At 49.0% G+C, this 19,901-nt stretch overlaps 1 protein-coding gene across 5 annotated transcripts in view; it reads right to left on the bottom strand.

The window, feature by feature from the left end:
• lrp4 (low density lipoprotein receptor-related protein 4) overlaps positions 1–19,901 on the bottom strand; it is a 437,607-nt gene that overhangs the window by 13,052 nt on the left and 404,654 nt on the right. For all 5 annotated transcript variants that reach the window (XM_038808288.1, XM_038808284.1, XM_038808286.1 and 2 more), the window contains exons 34-37: positions 15,512–15,641; positions 13,213–13,283; positions 9,911–9,998; positions 8,025–8,166 (exon numbers count right to left, since the gene is read on the bottom strand). In XM_038808288.1, coding sequence (XP_038664216.1) covers positions 8,025–8,166; positions 9,911–9,998; positions 13,213–13,283; positions 15,512–15,641 — 431 coding nt within the window. The remainder of the gene's footprint in view (positions 1–8,024; positions 8,167–9,910; positions 9,999–13,212; positions 13,284–15,511; positions 15,642–19,901) is intronic.

Genomic DNA, 19,901 nt, shown 5'->3' with positions numbered 1-19,901 from the left:
TAGCAAGCCTGTCCCTACCAATATCATAGCGGAATCCCCAAGTCATATCATCTTTACCAAATGGGGGATTTTAACACAAGGCTGTGCATGGGCCATGTGATATGGCAATCCTGCCTCTGACATCATGGCCTTCGAAATGAAACCGGACAGAGACTACTTGAGCTTTGCTGCTACCACAATCTTTGTGTAACTGACGCCTTCTTTCAGAACGCACCTGCCACAGGGTGTCCTGGAGACAGCCCAGTTCAGAATGTTGACACCAACTGGATCTGATCATCAGCAGAAATGACTCTCCAAACAACATTCTCAACACACACAGTTGCCACAGTGCTGACTGGGTGTCATGGGAGTGCCCCTTTAAGAAATGTTTTTGTCTTATCACGTGGCTTCAGTGATGTCATGGTGTGGGTGGAGCTGGGCTGTGGCTCTGTGAGCTTTTACTTTCGCTTTGGCTTTGGACTGGATGAACTGCGCAGGTTGAAAGAAGTGTTTTTCTATCTTAATTTTAAAAGCTGTTTTCAGACTACTTGATAACTTAAAAGAGACAATTGCTTTCTGGAAGGAATTCAAAGCTGCTGTTTGGAAAGGGGAACAGAGTATCAATAACAAGTCTTAAACCAGTAAGAATGCCGTGTGCTGGGCCACACCTTTGAAAAGGGGTTTCTGGTTTAACTTGGATTTTGTTATTGAATTGGAACAGTTAAGAGGAAATTCATTAAGGGGTATACATAGATTACTGTAGCTGTGTGGGTTATTTATGTTTGTAGTTGATAATAATTCTTACTGTGTGTGTTTATACAAATGTTAATTAAATTCTTAGAATAAAGCTTGTTTTTTTAAAAATTAAAAGCGCCTAAGAACTCTGTAGAATAACACCTGAAAAGCAGGCTCTTGTGCTCATTGTTACCAAAATCAATAAACAGTTAGAGGTCAGATGAACTCCATAATACACTTTGGAGTTTTCTAAACCCTGGCCCATAACACTGGGATCACTCCCTGGTGTACACCACACACACAGTTACCACAGTGCTGACTGTGACACACATCACTCCCTGTGTACACCAACACACACAGTTACCACAGTGCTGACTGTGACACACATCACTCCCTGTGTACACCAACACACACAGCTACCACAGTGCTGACTGTGACACACATCACTCCATGGTGTACACCAATACACACAGTTACCACAGTGCTGACTGTGACACACATCACTCCCTGTTATACCCCAACACACACAGTTACCACAGTGCTGACTGTGACACACATCACTCCCTGTGTACACCAACACACACAGTTACCACAGTGCTGACTGTGACACACATCACTCCCTGTGTACACCAACACACACAGTTACCACAGTGCTGACTGTGACACACATCACTCCCTGTGTACACCAACACACACAGTTACCACAGTGCTGACTGGCATACACATCACTCCCTGTGTACACCAACACACACAGTTACCACAGTGCTGACTGTGACACACATCACTCCCTGTGTACACCAACACACACAGTTACCACAGTGCTGACTGGGATACACATCACTCCCTGTTATACCCCAACACACACAGTTACCACAGTGCTGACTGGGATACACATCACCCTGTGTACACCAACACACACTGTTACCACAGTGCTGACTGTGACACACATCACTCCATGGTGTACACCAACACACACAGTTACCACAGTGCTGACTGTGACACACATCACACCCTGTGTACACCAACACACAGTTACCACAGTGCTGACTGTGACACACATCACTCCCTGTTATATACCCCAACACACACTGTTATCACAGTGCTGACTGTGACACACATCACTCCCTGTGTACACCAACACACACAGTTACCACAGCGCTGACTGTGACACACATCACTCCCTGTTATACCCCAACACACACAGTTACCACAGTGCTGACTGTGACACACATCACTCCCTGTGTACACCAACACACACAGTTATCACAGTGCTGACTGTGATACACATCACTCCCTGTGTACACCAACACACACAGTTACCACAGTGCTGACTGTGACACACATCACTCCCTGTTATATACCCCAACACACACAGTTACCACAGTGCTGACTGTGACACACATCACTCCCTGTTATACCCCAACACACACAGCTACCACAGTGCTGACTGTGACACACATCACTCCCTGTGTACACCAATACACACAGTTACCACAGTGCTGACTGGCATACACATCACTCCCTGTTATACCCCAACACACACAGTTACCACAGTGCTGACTGTGACACACATCACTCCCTGTTATATACCCCAACACACACTGTTACCACAGTGCTGACTGGCATACACATCACTCCCTGATGTTTACCATGTGCAACCCTTGACGTTTTTTCATTTAAATTCAAATGTTGCCCTCGTATCAATGGCAGCTATACTGTCACCAAGATAAATAAAACAACTGTTCTGAGGCCCGATTGACACACGATTGCCCGATTGAGCGTGCTCTCCAGCATTCCCACATAGAGTGCAGAAGCGAAACAGAACATACTTCAAGGCATCAACTACAAGGCCGCACACTAAGGTATGGGAAGCAGGTGCAGTAAAATATTGTCTGTTTTGAGGCTAACATCACTGTGGTGGAACCTGTCACTGAAGGAAAGTGATCCACTCTCATTAATTACAAGAGAGATGTGAGCTAGAAAACGCTGAATGGGTTAAGAATCACTCAAAATAAGGTCCAACAGACCTCGAGGAAACACGTCAAAGAGTGGCTACAACTCTGCCGGAATATTCCGATCTCCTTTCACACAACACAAAATTCTCTCTCTCTCTGCTGGAGGGAGGGGACAGTATCCCCAGATTTGTGTAATGCAAAGATTGTGATTCTGTACAAATACATGGATGACTGGAGGGACTGGAGCAACTATCAAGGCATCTTCATGCTAAAGACTGTGGGAAAAGTATTTGCCCCTGATGCCCTTGTCAGACTGCAGATCCTGGTGTTATGAGCCAGGGTTCAGAGAACCCCAAAGCGTGTCATGGAGTTCACCTGCCCCACAACTTTTAATAGATTCTGGTTATCATAGAATTTACGGTGCAGAAGGAGGCCATTCGGCCCATCCAGTCTGCACTGGCTCTTGGAAAGAGCACACTACCCAAGGTCAGCACCTCCACCCTATCCCCATAACCCAGTAACCCCACCCAACACTAATGGCAATTTTGGACACTAAGGGCAATTTATCATGGCCAATCCACCTAACCTGCACATCTTTCGACTGTGGGAGGAAACCGGAGCACCCGGAGGAAACCAACGCACACACGGGGAGGATGTGCAGACTCCACACAGACAGTGACCCAAGCCGGAATCGAACCTGGGACCCTGGAGCTGTGAAGCAATTGTGCTAACCACAATGCTACCGTGCTGCGTTATGCATTCTAAACTGGTCTCAAACAACCCCCCCTTTCAGGCATATTGCAATTAATCCAAGGTAAAACCCTATTCCATCTGTTCAAACTGTAATTTTTTTTTAAATTTAGAGTACCCAATTCATTTTTTCCAATTAAGGGGCAATTTAGTGTGGCCAATCCAGCGACCCTGCACATCTTTGAGTTGTAGGGGTGAGACACATGCAGAAACGGGGAGAATGTGCAAACTCCATAAGGTCAGTGACCTGGGGCCGGGGTCAAACCCGGGTCCTCGGCGCCGTGAGGCTGCAGTGCTAACCACTGTGCCACCCTGACGAATGCCATTCTATTCTAGTCCCCACAAGCGGGGACCAGACGGAGTGACACTTGTGGGATCTCCCAGGCCTCGAAGTGCTTGCCCCCTGGCCAGGCTGGCACTGCCGAGGTGCCCAGGTGGTACTAGCTGGTGGGCTGGGAACTGATAGGGTGCCAGGCTGATGATGCCAAGCTGGCATTTTTCACGTGGCGGTGATTGGACTGGGGATGCCCCACGTGGGTGTTAGGAGGTGCGGGAGGGCCTGGGAACCCGCTCATGGTGAATTGGGGCTTGGGAGGTGGTCGGGGGTCGCGGCGGGGGCTCGTGATGCCAGATCGCTCGCTACACTGAGGAGCTCCGGCGGGCAGACCTCTGCAGTGCACAAAATGGGGCGATGCGTGGCCTTGGCCTCGCGTTCCCTGCTGTGGTTCCCTATCTAACCGGGGGTGCGGTAAATAGTGGGGTGTTTCACAGCGCTGTGAGTGCCGGGAAACAAGGAGCTGAACGCGCTCGCTGTGAGACTTTGTTCCCAGTCAGTTAAATCGTGCCCGATTTGTTTCTTCTCTCCTTTGACTCTGCGTCAGTCATTGACTTCTTTGGACTTTCCTTCTCACCACATTCTACCAATGTCCAGTTTGCTTGGGTATATTTTCATCTAATGATGGATGTTACCAAATAGTCCATTTTGATAAGGGGTCATGTTGACAAATTGCTCACAGAGACAGCAGAGGGACAGTTACTTATTTCTTTGTTGTCCCAATCTTTACTATCACATTCTTTCTGCTTATTCTGTACATCCTGTTCTGCCTCTGCCTATAATATTGCCCCCTCACAATGGGCGATGCATTCACACATGCTCACTCTGTGAGCCCAAAGTTGCCAGCGGATCAACTTACTCAAGAGCGAGGCTGGGAACTACCCCAACTGTGAGGAGGGATCACATGCTCGCTAACCATCAGCAAACATGATAACAGTTAGCATTTCGGGAGGTCACACAAGGCCGCTTGCCCCTTGAAGTATCATTCCAATCCAAATACTGGGCGTGATCTACCGGCTGCGTTGTGCCGGAATGGGGGTGCGACGTGGCCAGTGAATGCCGGAAGAGCCTCCCCCCCCCACCCCTTCCGAGTTTCCCGACGGCCGTTGCACCTTGTGAGATCTAATCAGATCTCGCGTGAGGACGCTGGTTCAAAACCGGTTCCTGACTTCTACCAGCCTCCCCACGGAAAGTCCAGCAATGTGTCATTTAGTACTGGTCCACGCAAATGTGGATCAGGTGGAACGCAAGGAGGGGGTCTTCCGGGAAATTGGAGTCCCCTCGGTGGTCAGGGACAGGGCAGGGTAGTTCCCTGGCTCTCCCTGTGGTACCCGGACACCTTGGCACTGCCACACTGGCACATTGGCACTGCCAGAATGGCACTGCCAAGATGCCTGGTTGGCACTGCCAAGGTGCCAGAATGGCACTGCCAAGGTGCCAGAATAGCACTGTCAAGGTGTCAGAATGGTAATGTCAACGTGCCTGGCTGGCAATGCCAAGGTGCCTGGTTGGCACTGCCAGGCTGGCACACTGCCAGGGCAACAGTGCCAGGGTGCCAGAGCCAAGGGACAGGGCCTGAGCGGGCCATGCCCACAAAAGGAGGGATGAGGGAGGGGATGTGGATTGAGGGGTGGGGGTGGGAGATGAAGGGCAGTATGAAGACGCCTGCAGAAGGTTGGGGTTTGAAAGGTGGGCATCCAGGAAAGGGCGGGCCCGAAACGGGGCGTCGGAAGGTCTGAAAAGTGGGAGGGGGGGGGGGGGGGTGTGAAGCCCTCCGCAACCCCATCGTGCGGTCTCCTCACTTCGGGGGGGGTGTGGGGTAATGGCCATCTGTGCGGGGTGACATTGCCCATGGGTGGGAGGAACCCTCAAGCTCGCTTAGAGATCGGGGCATCCTTTCAAGAAAGTAGGAGGAGCTGACCTGGCCAGTGAATCCAGCTCACCAGTGATGAAAATAATTGCAAATGTGGACTGGGACAGAGAGAAACTCCCCAGGGCCCAAAAAAGTGACTAATTGTGGTTAGAGCTGGGGAGAAAACTCCCATCCAAACCCGCAAGAAATGGCACCTTAGAAACGTTAACGATAGATCGCGCCCAACGTTCCAAATGGAAGAAATTCTAATCACGGCACAATTGGACTAGAATTCCAATGAGGTCAGAAAAGACAGTGAGATGTGCGCGGATGAACTGTGAAGGCTGGAGTCAAAAACGAAGCAGTTTTGCGCTGGGATGGAGAGTAAACTTTGACCCCGGGATCTTTGAGCCTGATTGTCAAATATGCGGCTGTTTTCCCCTTTTTTCTTTTACATTTAAAAAATGATCATTTATGAAATATTAAAGTGCTAATAATTAATCAGTGCTCTCCGCCATTTGTGTAAAAATTCATAATCTTCCAGCCAAGCACAATCTGGACCCAGCTAAAAATAAGCTACTAGTTTTGAGGCGTCCGTATTTGCATTTTATCCCCCAGCCTTTTATGCAAATTGTTTTCCTTCCAACTCGATAGAAGGAACGTTGGATACGCCTGTTACATAAGTCAAAAACCAGTCTAATTATTTGAGTCCATAAGTCATTGATTTATGATCTGGAGTGTTATCGAGGTGTCGGCTTTCTGGAGGCTGCACTGTGCGGTTTAGAAACTGTTGCTAGGATGCTGCCGAGTTTGCTAAATTGGCACGGATGAGAGAATCACAAGAACACTAATCTGCATTGCAAATCAGGCAGAGTTATACACCCAGACAGGAATATGTGTGTGAGAGGGAACAAATGTTGCCGTGCTAGAGTTTAAAATACATCAACTGTATTTGCTGTAGTTGACATAATGCTCTCATAATTGGTAATTATAGCTGGAATTCTCTGGCTGTTTGCTGTTGATGCGATTCTCTGGTCAAGCCAGCAGCGCACCCCCATTTCCTGGTTTCCCGGCATGGCGGGGCTGATTTAATGGGAATTCCCGGGCGGGATTATCCCCTACCCTGGCGTGAATCACTCCGGCGTCGGGCCGCCCCAAAGGTGCGGACTCCTCCGCACCTTCAGGGGCTAGGCCCTCCCGGAGTGGTTTGTGACATGCCAACCGGTGCTGAAGGGGCTCCACCGTCCGGCGTGTGTTGGCACCTGCGCGGGGCGCAAGCGAATGCTGGCGTCATCCCCGCGCATTCGCAGAGGGATTCGCTTCCGCACTGGGAATGGCGGACCGTACAGCCTCTGGTGTGGAAGGACGGAGTGCCCCCTAGGCACAGGCCCGTCTGCGGATCGGTGGGCCCCGATCGCGGGCCAGGACACCATGAAGGCACCTCCCGGGGTCAGATCCCCCCGCGCCCCCCATGAACCCTGGAGACCGCCCACGCCGCCAGGTCCCGCCGGAAAGGGACCTACTCCAATTTACGCCGGCGGGACTGGTAAAAAACGGGCGGGACTTCGGCCCAAGGCGGGCCGGAGAATTCGGGCAGCCCCGGGGCCCATTGATTCGCGCTGGTCCCCACCATTCTCCGAGACAGGCGGCGCGACTCATGCCAGGCTGATTTTTGGGGAGCGGGTGAATTTGGAGGACGGAGGGACAGGATTCACGCCGACCCCCGGTGATTCACCCACCTGGCAGGGGGTCGGAGAATCCCGCCCCCCATTGTACGCGGCTGGGAGGCCGAAGAATCCCACCCTACATGTTCCATACAACTCAATGATAGTTCCCTCCAACTTCAACACGTCACCAAAGCCGACCCTAAAAGTGACGTGGGGGAGGTTATTTCCGATAGTTGGCAGCAAACAACACGTTCCTGCTCATCTCAGCAGCCCTCCAGCTACTTAATACTTACTGTCACCTAAATCACTACATTGAGGACTTGTGGCGCAGTGGATAGCACGCCACAGCTCTGGGTCATAAGTTCAGGGTCCGAATCCCACCCCAGGACATGATGGTCAATGAAGGTGCGTTCGCAATGTGGCCAATCAGGTTGAGTATCAACGTGCAAAATCCTTCCAACGCACGCTAACGGCAAGCGGTAAGAGTGGGAGAGATTCCTGGTTGCCATGTGTTGGGAGGAATTGGAGCCTCCACCATCAATATCATAGCTCCCCACTACAACACGTATATAAAAGTGCCTGTTGCCACAGCAACTCAGAATCATGACTTCCTGATTCACTTTCCCTTTTTCCTCTTCCCAGCTGCCGTGCCCTGAACAACACACTGGCCATTGACTTTCAATATATATCCGTTAAAAGTTTGATCATGAAATGGCAATTCTCCCCCCCCCCCCTCTTGTTGTGTAGTTTACCTCTTTCTTATATCGAAGCTGATTGTATATAGCTGGTTTCTGAACAGTTTCAATTTTCACTTCCTGTGTCGATGTGCGATACGATGGATTGCTGTAGGTTAGGTTGCTCACAACAGGGTCATTAAACTTTGACTTTTTATGCCTGCAAATGAAAAAAGGAAAGTTATTTGCACAGTGCATCAAAATATTCCATCTTTACATCTAAAAGTAGCCATCTCCAAGACGAAACTCGGAGAAGGTGAAGGGCTTTCATGGCCACTGGGGGCTGGTGAGTAATTTTTCTCCGCCAACCAGCAGGTTGGTACCATTCTCCTGAAGGCTGAATTGGGGCAGAGTGGCTACCCACAAGCGGCGGACATCCCACTGAGGTGATATGAAGGCAGATTAAAGCCAATTATTGGATGCCGACTGGAATTTTCCAATCAGGCTGTTGAGCCACCATGTTGCCAGGAGGCCGGTGGTTGCCTGGGGAGTGTCATCCCAGTCACAGATGTGTGGTCCAGCATTCTGGGCAGTCCACCTCTCTTACCATATCCCCTGCAACCCCCCCCCCCCCCCCCCCCCAAACTCCCCTCATCGCAGCCAATCTGGTTACAGTTGAGGCCAGAGTGATTTTCCCTCCACAATGTTGGCCCACCAGTTTGGCCATTTTCCAACACAAAAGGTTTAAAAGTTGCTGAGAGTGGGGGGGAGGGGCTCAAGATGGAGGTTGCAGCTCATTCCATATCAACCCCCCCCCCTCCCCCCCCCCCCAGTGAAAGAGTTGGATGAACCATCACACTTTGCAAAAGGAAGAGCTGCTTGAGGTTATGTTAGTGGCTGCAAACATTTGGCAATTTGAGGGTTAATAGCCTGGGTTAGTGTGTTTAACTGCAGTAATCATGTTTTTAAAAGAATCTTGTTTTGCATGACCAGAAAGCTTTTAGGAGCCAGAGGTGAAACTGACCAGAGTAAAAAGCCTGTGCGAATACACTGACTCGGGAGAGTCCCTGGGGAGCTGTGTTTTCAGACCGGGGGGGGGTTAATTTGTTTTCAGCGTGGGGAGATGATGTCATTGGTGGGTGGGACTAAGGCATTCAGGCATTTTGTGAAAGTTTTGGATGCGAGTTCTGATCTGGCTAACACTGAGTTCACAAGTGAAACATTTTACTCTCACAATAGGAGAGTTAGAACAGATTAATCACATTGAAAGCAGTGCAGACTTGTCAGAGGACAAGTGGGAAGCTGAAACAAACCAGTTGAAACAGCTTTTTGAAGATATCCGGCCAGAGTCTGGACGGGATCTAACAGGCACCAAATCTGTTCTGGAAAACAAGTATTACTCTGTGTCATTGGGATGCAATATGGATTGAGAGCCATGGGGGGGGGGGGGGGGGGGGGGGGGGGGGGGGGGGGGGGAGGGAGGGAGGGGGGGGGGGGAGGCAAAGCCCAAGAATCAACGCCCTCAATCAAATCGTGATTGTGCCAGGTTTTAATACGGGTTTGCACCTCACGTCACCTCTCCCAAATGCAGACCACCCATGTGCAGAGTGCGTCAATGCACTGTTCTGACAATGGAGGGGCTGTGGGTGTTTCAGATGAAATCATGCTTCTTCAGTATGTGGACTACACTATCACCATGAGGTCTACTGTGGTTCAAGAAGGTTTGCCAGTTGCCCGTTTCAGAATGAGTAGTAATGCCAGTATGGACATCATCAGCTGAGTACTTACAAGGGATTGAAATTGGTTATCGCTCCGGCCTACACCAGATAATATATTTACCTACTGAACCGCAGTCAGTGAGAAGTGGGAAGCATGGAGCTCATTCTTTGCTGGACCTATGGTCCACACGCTGTCTGCAGAATTTGGGGAATTCTAGGATCTTTCAAAGGATAAGCCAGAAATACCTGTAAATAATGACTGCAGCTATGAGAATCAGGATCGCCAGTATTGACAGGATGGCTCCAATGATGTAACTGATGTGTAATCCTTCACCTGCAAGTTAGAATTCAGGCAGAATGAAATGAAAGACAGTTCTTAACCCTCATTGAAATGTGCTTCTTGCTTTGCTGCAGAATAATACATGAAAATCAAATCAGAAGGTTGAAAATATTGTCCAATTGTGTTTTAAAGATGAAACAAATTCACGGCAGGTAACAGAGAACGAGCTCTGAATCAAAACAAACTTGCTCCTTCCTGATTAACATCGATTCACAGATACGAACGACAACACTTTGCATAGTATTAATGTATACAGAAATTCAGCTGGGCAATCCACGGGACAGGCCCGACATCAGTACAATGTAAACCCCAGACACCGGTCAATAGTTAATGCAACCCGCCAGCCAAAACTCTGTAAAGCATCACAACACATGTTTGTTACTCTGCACGTTCTCAGGAGGGCGGATGCTGGGGTCAGGTAAGTCAGGAGGGAGCGGGCAGCCTAGGGCGGCGGAGGTGCGGGGGGTGTTGGTTTTGGAGACCAGGTGGGAAGGAACAACGGGGGCTAAATCTTTTGTGGGTGTGGGTGTGTGTGTCTGGGGGTGGGGGGAGGGGAGGGGGTATGTGCCCTTGAAGCGCACAAGGGCATCCCCCCCCAAAGAATGTGTTCCTTCCTGTTTTCTTGAGCACTTGTGTTTAAAGATGGCCTGCCCACGCCAACTTTTGCTGTGGCCTGGGCAGCTTATTAGCCGCGCCGACTGACCTGGTAACTGTGTTATGGGGGGCAGTTTGGGGTGGGCGTGAAGCCGATGGGCTTTCCAACCCTTGTATTTCACCTGCCCCCCCCCCCCCCCCCCCCCCCCCCTCCCCCCCACCCCGCCCCCTCTCCCCGCCGTCCACTGCTGAAAACATGCTCGTGGTGGGGCTGGACAATCCAGCCCAAGAAAGCAGTTTCTGTATCGGAATGATGCAAAGTGAGTGTTACTGCAGACGGGCCATTGTTTGTCATCGATGGCAGAACTTCGTAGAATTTACAGTGCAGAAGGAGGCCATTCGGCCCATCGAGTCTGCACCGACCCTTGGAAACACCCCACACCTCCACCCTATCCCCGTAACCCAATAACCCCACCTAACCTTTTTGGGCACTAAGGGGCAATTTATCATGGCCAATCCATCTCACCCGCACATCTTTGGACTGTGGGAGGAAACCGGAGCACCCGGAGGAAACCCCATGCAGACACGGGAAGAACTGAAAGACTCCGCACAGACAGTGACCCAGCGGGGAATCGAACCTGGGACCCTGGCGCTGTGAAGCAACTGTGCTAACCACTGTGCCCCAGAGCTGCCCGAAGCAACTTCAGCTGTTGTAATGACAGCTTTTTAAACTTTAAAGTGAAAAGTTTACAGTGCGGCAGGGCGAGCTGCTGGACTGCCTTTCACGTTGATTGGCAGAGAGTTGCTGGAGTAATTGGCTGCCGAACATTTAGAATTTTCTCAGGCTCTGTCCACAGCTCGAGGCCGGCTCTCAGTGTGTTTGTACGAAGCTCCGCCATTCTCGGCAGAAAGCCAAACAGGCTCCTCGGAACTGGGGCAGTCCAGTCACACAGATATGAGAGGACTGCTGGCGGGACAGGAGGGTGGATTTATGTGGCCAAAGATTGTTGTTACAAGTGAGATCCATCAAATCAGCTCACAGATTGAAACTGAAATCAATCAACTGACACCATTATTACTCCCGGGGAAATTCCTTTTCATTCTCCGGGTGGTAGAGTGCTCCATCTAGTGGCCGGGTTGAGATTAGAATTTGCAAGGGCCTGAGAACATTGCTTTTTATTAAAGCTCCTTCAACCTTGGGTACGCAACGTTTGGACAGGCCACCAGCCAGTTTTAGTGGCATTCTCCTCGCCCAATTGGGAGATGGGAGGAGAGGGAAGGCAGAGAGATCGAGTGCTGCTTTAGGTTATTTTGAAACCCATTGACAATTTGTCAAACGGTAACAAAAGCAGGCTGAGGGACGAATGTGACCTGCTGCCAATGAAATACAGAAATTATGAAGGGAATGCCTGGGACTAAAACCCGCGCCACCTTTCCTTGATTTCTTCTAAATTCGAGATTGTGGATTTTAAATGGTGATAGTCTAAAGTAAAACTCATGTAACAGCTTAAAAATCCACTCCTGATGTACATCCAAGCCATTGGGCTAATCTAAATATGCACAGCCCATTTCAGGTCGGATTCTCCTGGGTCTGCGTGTGTTTCCTCCAGGTGCTCCGGTTTCCTCCCACAGTCCAAAGATGTGCAGGTTAGGTGGATTGGCCGTGATCAATTGCCACTTAGTGTCAAAAGGTTAGGTGGGGCTATGGGGATAGGCAGGGCTGTGGGCCTGGATAGGGTGCTCTTTCAGAGGGCCGGTGCAGACTCGATGGGTCAAGTGGCCCCTTCTGCACTGTCGAGATTCTATGAATCTATGCATCGCCCCACCAAACTTGTCTAAAAAGACAATGAGCCATTTTCTGGATGAATGCCAGCCAGGATGTTTCCCCTGGCTGGTGAGTATGGATCCAGGGGACATTTGTCAGAATAAGGGGAAGGTCATTTAGGACTGAGTTGAGAAAGAATTCTTCACTCAGAAGGTGGTGTATCTTTGGAAACCTCACAGCGCCAGAGCCGTGTGGAGACCCAGTCATTGAGTATATTCAAGTCAGAAATCAATACATTTCTGGAGCCTAATGACATCAAGCGATTTGGAAACTGTGCGGGCAAGTGGTGTTGAGGTAGCTGATCTGCCACAATCTCATTGAATAGCGGAGCAGGCTTGATGGGCTGAATGGCCTACTCCTGCTCCTCTATGGCTCAGTGTCAAATTTTAATGCTTGTGTGAGGGGCCTTGGGGCATTTTTTGAAGTCAAGGTGTTCTGTAAATGAAATGAAATGAAATGAAATGAAAATCGCTTATTGTCACGAGTAGGCTTCAATGAAGTTACTGTGAAAAGCCCCTAGTCGCCACATTCCGGCGCCTGTCCGGGGAGGCTGGTACGGGAATCGAACCGTGCTGCTGGCCTGCTTGGTCTGCTTTAAAAGCCAGCGATTTAGCCTTGTGAGCTAAACCAGCCCTGTTGTTCCTTCCTCTTGTTGTGTAAAAATCCTGGAACTTCCTTCACCACCTGGACTACAGCAGTTCAATAAATTAACATAAAATACGTGGGAAGTAACCACTGTATAGCACAGTTAATGAGTTTGAGCCTCATTTCAATGTGCAGGGAACATACCGTTTATCGCAGGCAACACCTGGTTTACATTCTGGCTGCAGAGACCTTGGCTTGCATCTTCCTGAGAACATCTGGAGATAAGACAATGTATTTACACGAAAATGAGAAGTTTATATTCATCAACATAAATGATGGCTGATCAATAATTATGAATGGCGCCAAAGAAAGTTCCAGATGAACGTTGTTGATTGAAATGCTTAAATGGGTGATCAATGGTTCATCTATGGTTGTTACACATGCTTTTCAAATATTAAAGTAACATTTTAATAAACTGGCAACGATGGGACACGTACCTTGCGTTGCCCATGTGCTGCCGTGCTAAAATAGTAACAGGCGGGAATTTCTCTCTGGTGAATGTTTCCCCTTCCACTCCTTATTAAAGGTGTTGGACTTTTTCTTGAGAGATTACACAGCTAGCGAACAGTCCACGTGTCTCACTCAAGTTTGAGCCTGGGCTGCAAGAATCAGCAAGCCATCGGACAATTACAGGTCTTACCACTGACGTAAGTGCGTAAGAAAGGACCAGGCCATTCAGCCCCTCCAGCCTGTTCCGCACCATTCATTCAATAAGTTCATGACTGACCTAATTGTGGCCTGAACTCTACTTCCTGTGTCCCACAACCTTTCACTCCCCGACAATCAAAAAATCTGTCTAACTCAGGCTTGAATCGTCTCAATTCCGAGCCTCCACTGCTTGCTGTGAATGCCTCTAATGAAAATGAAAAAATGACAATCGCTTATTGTCACAAGTAGGCTTCAATGAAGTTACTGTGAAAAGCCCCTAGTCGCCACATTCCGGCGCCTGTTCGGGGAGGCTGGTACGGGAATTGAACCGTGCTGCTGGCCTGCCTTGGTCTGCTTTCAAAGCCAGCGATTTAGCTGTGTGCTAACTCAGAAGAAGACATTTCTCCGCATCTCCGTCTTAAATGGGAGACCCCTTTTTAAAAAAAATACGGTGGCCCCGAGTTGTAGATTCCCTGGAGAGGAAACATCTATCCTGTCCAGTCCCCTCAGAACTTTCTGTTCAGTAAGACCACCTCTTGTTCTTCCAAACTCCAATGAGTAAAGGCCCAACCTTTCCTCATAAGGCAGCCCCTTCATCCCAGGAGTCACCTTCGTGAACCTTCTCTGAACTTCCAATAGGAGTATATCCCTCCACGGTAGCACAGTGGTTATCACTGTTGCTTCACAGCGCCAGGGTCCCAGGTTCGATTCCCGGCCTGGGTCACTGTGCGGAGTTTGCACGTTCTCCCCGTGTCTGCGTGGGTTTCCTCCAGGTGCTCCGGTTTCCTCCCACAAGTCCTGAAAGACGTGCTTGTTAGGTGAATTGGACATTCTGAATTCCCCCTCCGTGTACCCGAACAGGCGCCGGAATGTGGCGACTAGGGGCTCTTCACAGTAACTTCATCGCAGCGTTAATGTAAGCCTCCTTGTGACAATAATGAAGATTATTGTCATTATGAAATAAGGTGATCCAACTTGCACACAGCACCCCAGGTGCTGGCTTGCCAACCCTGCATAGTTGGAGCAACATTTCCCTATATTTGCTCTCAATGGCTGCTGGGCAAATATACATAAATGATAATATACATATTCATTGCGTCGTGCACACTCCATTGTGCTGCCAAACACAACTCATATCCAATGGCAAATAAGTTATGATTTGTGTTGACAGCAGGACCAACATTAGCTGGGGTAGTGATACAAAGTACACAGACTGCAATAAGATTTGTAATATCTCTTGTCCATCAGAGGCACATCTCGGCCTCCGGCATCATGAAAACCAACATTGTGCCTGTTTTCAACAGATTGCAGAGTCGCTGTAATAATTCCACCGACAAAAATCACAGTGCTAGAGCTGAAGTGAATTTTCACCGTGTTACATTAAAGTGAATATCTGGAGCTCAATCACAGACGCAAGCCCAACGTGACACCTGATTCTTATTTCCAAATGGCATTTGTTGGAATTTATTTCAAGAGGTCGCAATATCGTATGAAGCGAGTCCGCACGGTGTTCCACAGGCTCAAAAAAAGTTTAGGAATCGAGACAATCGTATTCCCAGAATCCTTTGCAGAGTACGTGCTTGCCCGCTAAGGGGGCGGGGGAAGCTTAATCACTTCTGTACATAAAGCCAGCCCATCGGGGACTGGCCGAGCGCTCACCGTTGTGGGCATCACCGGGAGCCTCGTACCAAAAACTCTTGGAAATGAACCTTTCGTCTTCTGCTCAACTTGGTGCGGACTCCCCTTGTATGTACAAAACTAGCGACCAGGGTCATTTCACAATCTGCGCACTTACTTCTCAATGGTGTTCTCCACAGAATCCGTGGGCTTTGCAGGGAACGAATCAAAGTTCTTGCGCGATCCAACTGTGTCACCTTTCTCATCGGAGCTGGTGGTTTCTGGAAACGGAGGCATATATCCGGGAACTGCAAAGAACCGTGTTTATTGATTAGTCCTAATGTTGAAATACTGTTCCACCACCTTTAACTCTAGGCGCATTTACAAAGTCTGCAAATGATGCTATGTCAGAATGATCAGCACCTTTCACTCCTACGTAACTAACTCTTGGTCAGGGCCAATCTATTTGTGGGAGGTGCTATGTAAAAGAGGAGATTTTGCCAAAGGATGGAGAAAAATATTGGGGGAAAAAGCACTCCATCCCAGCGCACACACACCCACTTGAAACTTACCCAAGGAGAATGGGAAGAAGAATATTAATGGGCACGGGAGTGAATAGGAGAGTGGGAAAGGATTATGTAAAGCATACTAGCAAACTGGAGTCAATGGGAATCAGGGAAAAACTCTCCAAAGGTTGGAGTCATACCGAACACAAATAAAGATGGTTGTGGTTGTTGGAGGTCACTCAGCTTAGTCCCAGGACATTGCTGCAGGAGTCCCTCAGGGTAGTGTCCTATGCCCAAAAATCTTCAGCTGCTTCATCTTAAGGCCAGAAATGGGGATGGTCGTTGATGATTGTACATCTGCGGCTTGGTTAGCACAGTGGGCTAAGCAGCTGGCTTGTAATGCAGAACAAGGCCAGCAGCGCGGGATAGAATTCCCGTACCGGCCTCCCCGAACAGGCGACGAGGGGGCTTTTCACAGTAACTTCATTGAAGTCTACTTGTGACAATAAGCGATTATTATTATTAATGGCCAGCACCATTCGCGACTACTCAGACACTGAAGTAGTCCATGCTCAAATGCAGGAAGACCCTGGACAATATCCAGGCTTTGGCTGAAACGTGGCAAGGACCATTCATGCCTCAAAAGTGTCATCATCTCCAACAAGAGAGACTCTAATCATCTCCCCTTCCCTTGACATTCAATGGCATTAACATCGCTGAAAGTCCCACTCTGAACATCCTGGGAGTTACCATTGAGCAGAAACTGAACTGGAGTAGCAAAATAAATACTGTGGCTCCTACAGCAGGTCAGAGGGTGGGAATTCTGAGGCGGGAAGCTCACCTCCTGACTCCTGAAAGCCTCTTTCTTCTCCATCTACAAGTTGCAAGTCAGGAGTGTGATGGAATTATCTCCATTTGTTTGCAAAGTTCAGCTCCAACGACGCTCAAGAAGTGCGGGACCCAACTAGTCACCATCTTCCACTCCGAAATCCCTCCCATTTGTTCCCACTCTCCACACCAACCAGGCTGTTTGATTGGCCCCCTATTTACCACCTTAAAAGTTCGCTCCCTCACCACTGACGAACTGTGGCATCGGTGCGGATCATCTGCAACACCTTCAACAGCATCTTCCAAAGCTCTACCATCGAGTAGAACAACAGCAGCAGACACACATGGGAACATCACCACCTGCAAGTTTCCCTCTAAGCCTTACACCGTCCTGACTGAGAATTACATCGCCGTTCCTTCACTGTCGCTGGGTCAAAATCCTGGCACTCCCTCCCTAACAGCACAGTGGGTGTACCTGCACCACATGGCCTGCAATGGTTCAAGAAGGCAGAATACTACCATATTCTCATGGGCAATTAGGGATGGGCAGTTAAAATGCAGGCTTTGCCAGCGAAACCCATGTCCTGTGAAAGAAGAGTTGATGGGACGAATGATCTGTTACTATGCTCCCCCGTGCTCTGAATCCATGAGCAATAAACGGACAAATTAACTATCAAAGAGGCAGCGTTTTCCTCCACTGCATTAGCATGCAGGAACTGGTGAGGTGTCAGAAGCAGGTGCGGTACGGCGATAAGGTGTGGGAGCAGAAGTAGGCCATTCGGCCCATCGAGCCTGCTCTGCCATTCAATAAAAGCATGGCTGATCTGACGCGATGGCCCTCAACTCCACATTCCCGCCTTATCCCCATAACCCTCACTGATTAAAAATCTGTTTATCTCAGCCTTGAACATACTTAACGACCCAGCCTCACAGATTCACTGCCCTCTGAGAGATGAAATTCCTTCTCATGTCCGCATTAAATGGGTGACCCTTTACTCTGAGATTATTCCCTCTGGTCCTAGACTCTCCCTCAAGAGGAAACATCCTGAAATGAAATGAAATGAAAATCGCTTATTGTCACAAGTGGGCTTCAAATGAAGTTACTGTGAAAAGCCCCTAGTCGCCACATTCCGGCGCCTGTTCGGGGAGGCCGGTACGGGAATTGAACCCGCGCTGCTGGCCTGCCTTGGTCTGTGTTAAAAGCCAGCTATTTAGCTCTGTGCTAAACCAGCCCCTAGCATCCTCTCAGCCTCTCCCCTGTCAAGCCCCCTGAGAATCCTGTATGTTTCAATAAGGTAGCCTCTCATTCTTCGAGCTTGCTCCGCCATTCATCATGATCATGGCTGATCATTAAGTTCTATACCCTGATCCCGCCTTCCCCCCATATCCCTTGATCCTTTAGCCCCAAGAGCCATATCTCTTTCCTTCTTGAAACTGCACAAAGTTTTGGCCTCAACTACTTCCTGTGGTACTGAGTGCTGCAGATTCTCACTCTGTGGGTGAAGAAAGTTCTCCTCACCTCAGTCCTAAATGGTTTACCCCTTATCCTCAAACTATGACCCCTAGTTCTGGACTCCTCCAACATTGGGAATATTCTTTCTGAAGAGAGGAAGGATTTGACAGAACACCCTCATTATAGACGGGTAGGAAAATTAATTGAAAATGAAAATTGCTTATTGTCACGCGTAGGCTTCAATGAAGTTACTGTGAAAAGCCCCTAGTCGCCACATTCCGGCGCATGTTCGGGGAAGCTGGTACGGGAATTGAACCGTGCTGCTGGCCTGCCTTGGTCTGCTTTAAAAGCCAGCGATTTAGCCCAGTGTGCTAAACCACGCATGGAAATTCTGGACTGGAAATTTTAGTCCTGAAACGGGACCAAACAGAGTCAGGTTTGATGCCAAAACAGAAATCCCGCCTCAATTTCCATCTCCAGCCATTTTCATTGGCACAGAAGAGTGGGCAGGTTGGGAACCAAACATGCATCATTTTAGAAGTGGCCATTTCAGGAAGAGTGTGACAGGTGAATAGAAATGGTGTTGCATCCTTTATAGTTCAACATGAAATACTTTAACCTGAGCTATGTGGGTGTTTACTAAAGTGAGTGATGACAGTGCAGGGATTGGAAAAGGGTTGGCGATTATGGATTTATGGGGAAGGTGCAGTGAAGGGAGATTGGGGAAGGAAATGAGGAGGTGGGGGAGAAAGGATGGGGGTGTGATAAGAGGTTGAGGAGAGTAAAGAGGTGTAGAGGGTGAAGTTGGGGAATAAGGAGTTGTGGGTGTACGGGCTCAAACCCAGGTTTAACCTTAGTTGGAGCAGCCACTGTTGGTGATGAAGAACTGAGCTGATGTTTGGCATTGGAAAGTGGCCCCTTAACTTGACTTTGGCAATGGCCCACCCCCATCTCTGCTTCCAGGAGATCCCACCCTCCAGGAAGTTAAAATCCAGCCCGCAGGCGCTGCCGGTACAGAGGCAGGATCACTATGTTGGGATTAATCCCAACGTCCACTCTCCAACCGGAAAATTCCAGCCCATGTTTCCAAATAGGAAAATGGATGAACAATTTGTAAATTAAATATTTTGGTTACACGGCCATCAGATGATCAAGAAAAGACACGTGTCTGGCCAACTATGGGAGCCAAGTACAAACAAAGCCAGAGGGAAAATATTAAAAGAAACATTTATCCCATTCCAACTGCTAACAAGAGAAAGGCAGCAATACATGGTCAAGACTGAAGTCTTTATGACTATTAACTGATGCAGTACATGAATGCGAAATTGTGCAATAGCTGAGCAGAATTGGAAAGAATCAGAGTGTTTGTGTAACAAGTAAGAAGTCTTACAACACCAGGTTAAAGTCCAACAGGTTTGTTTCAAACACGAGCTTTCGGAGCACGGCTCCTTCTTCAGGTGAATGGAAAGGCTTGTTCCAGAAATGTTTATATAGACACAGTCAGAGATGCCCCGGAATGCGAGCACCTGCAGGCAATCAAATCATCAAAGATGCAGAGAGAGAGGTAACTCCAGGTTAAAGAGGTGTGAATTGTCCCAAGCCAGTTCAGTCGGTAGGCCTCTGCAAGTCCAGGCTTGTTGGTGGGGGCCGAATGTAATGCGACATGAATCCCAGATCCCGGTTGAGTCCGCATTCATGCGTGCGGAACTTAGCTATAAGTTTTTGCTCAGCAATTTTGCGTTGTCGCGTCTCCTGAAGGCCTCCTTGTAGAATGCTGACCC

The sequence above is a fragment of the Scyliorhinus canicula genome, chromosome 9 (assembly GCF_902713615.1).
Source record: "Scyliorhinus canicula chromosome 9, sScyCan1.1, whole genome shotgun sequence".
NCBI classification, from domain to species: domain Eukaryota; kingdom Metazoa; phylum Chordata; class Chondrichthyes; order Carcharhiniformes; family Scyliorhinidae; genus Scyliorhinus; species Scyliorhinus canicula.
Note: the sequence above shows the minus strand (reverse complement) of the source record. Positions and strands in the feature narration are given on the sequence as shown.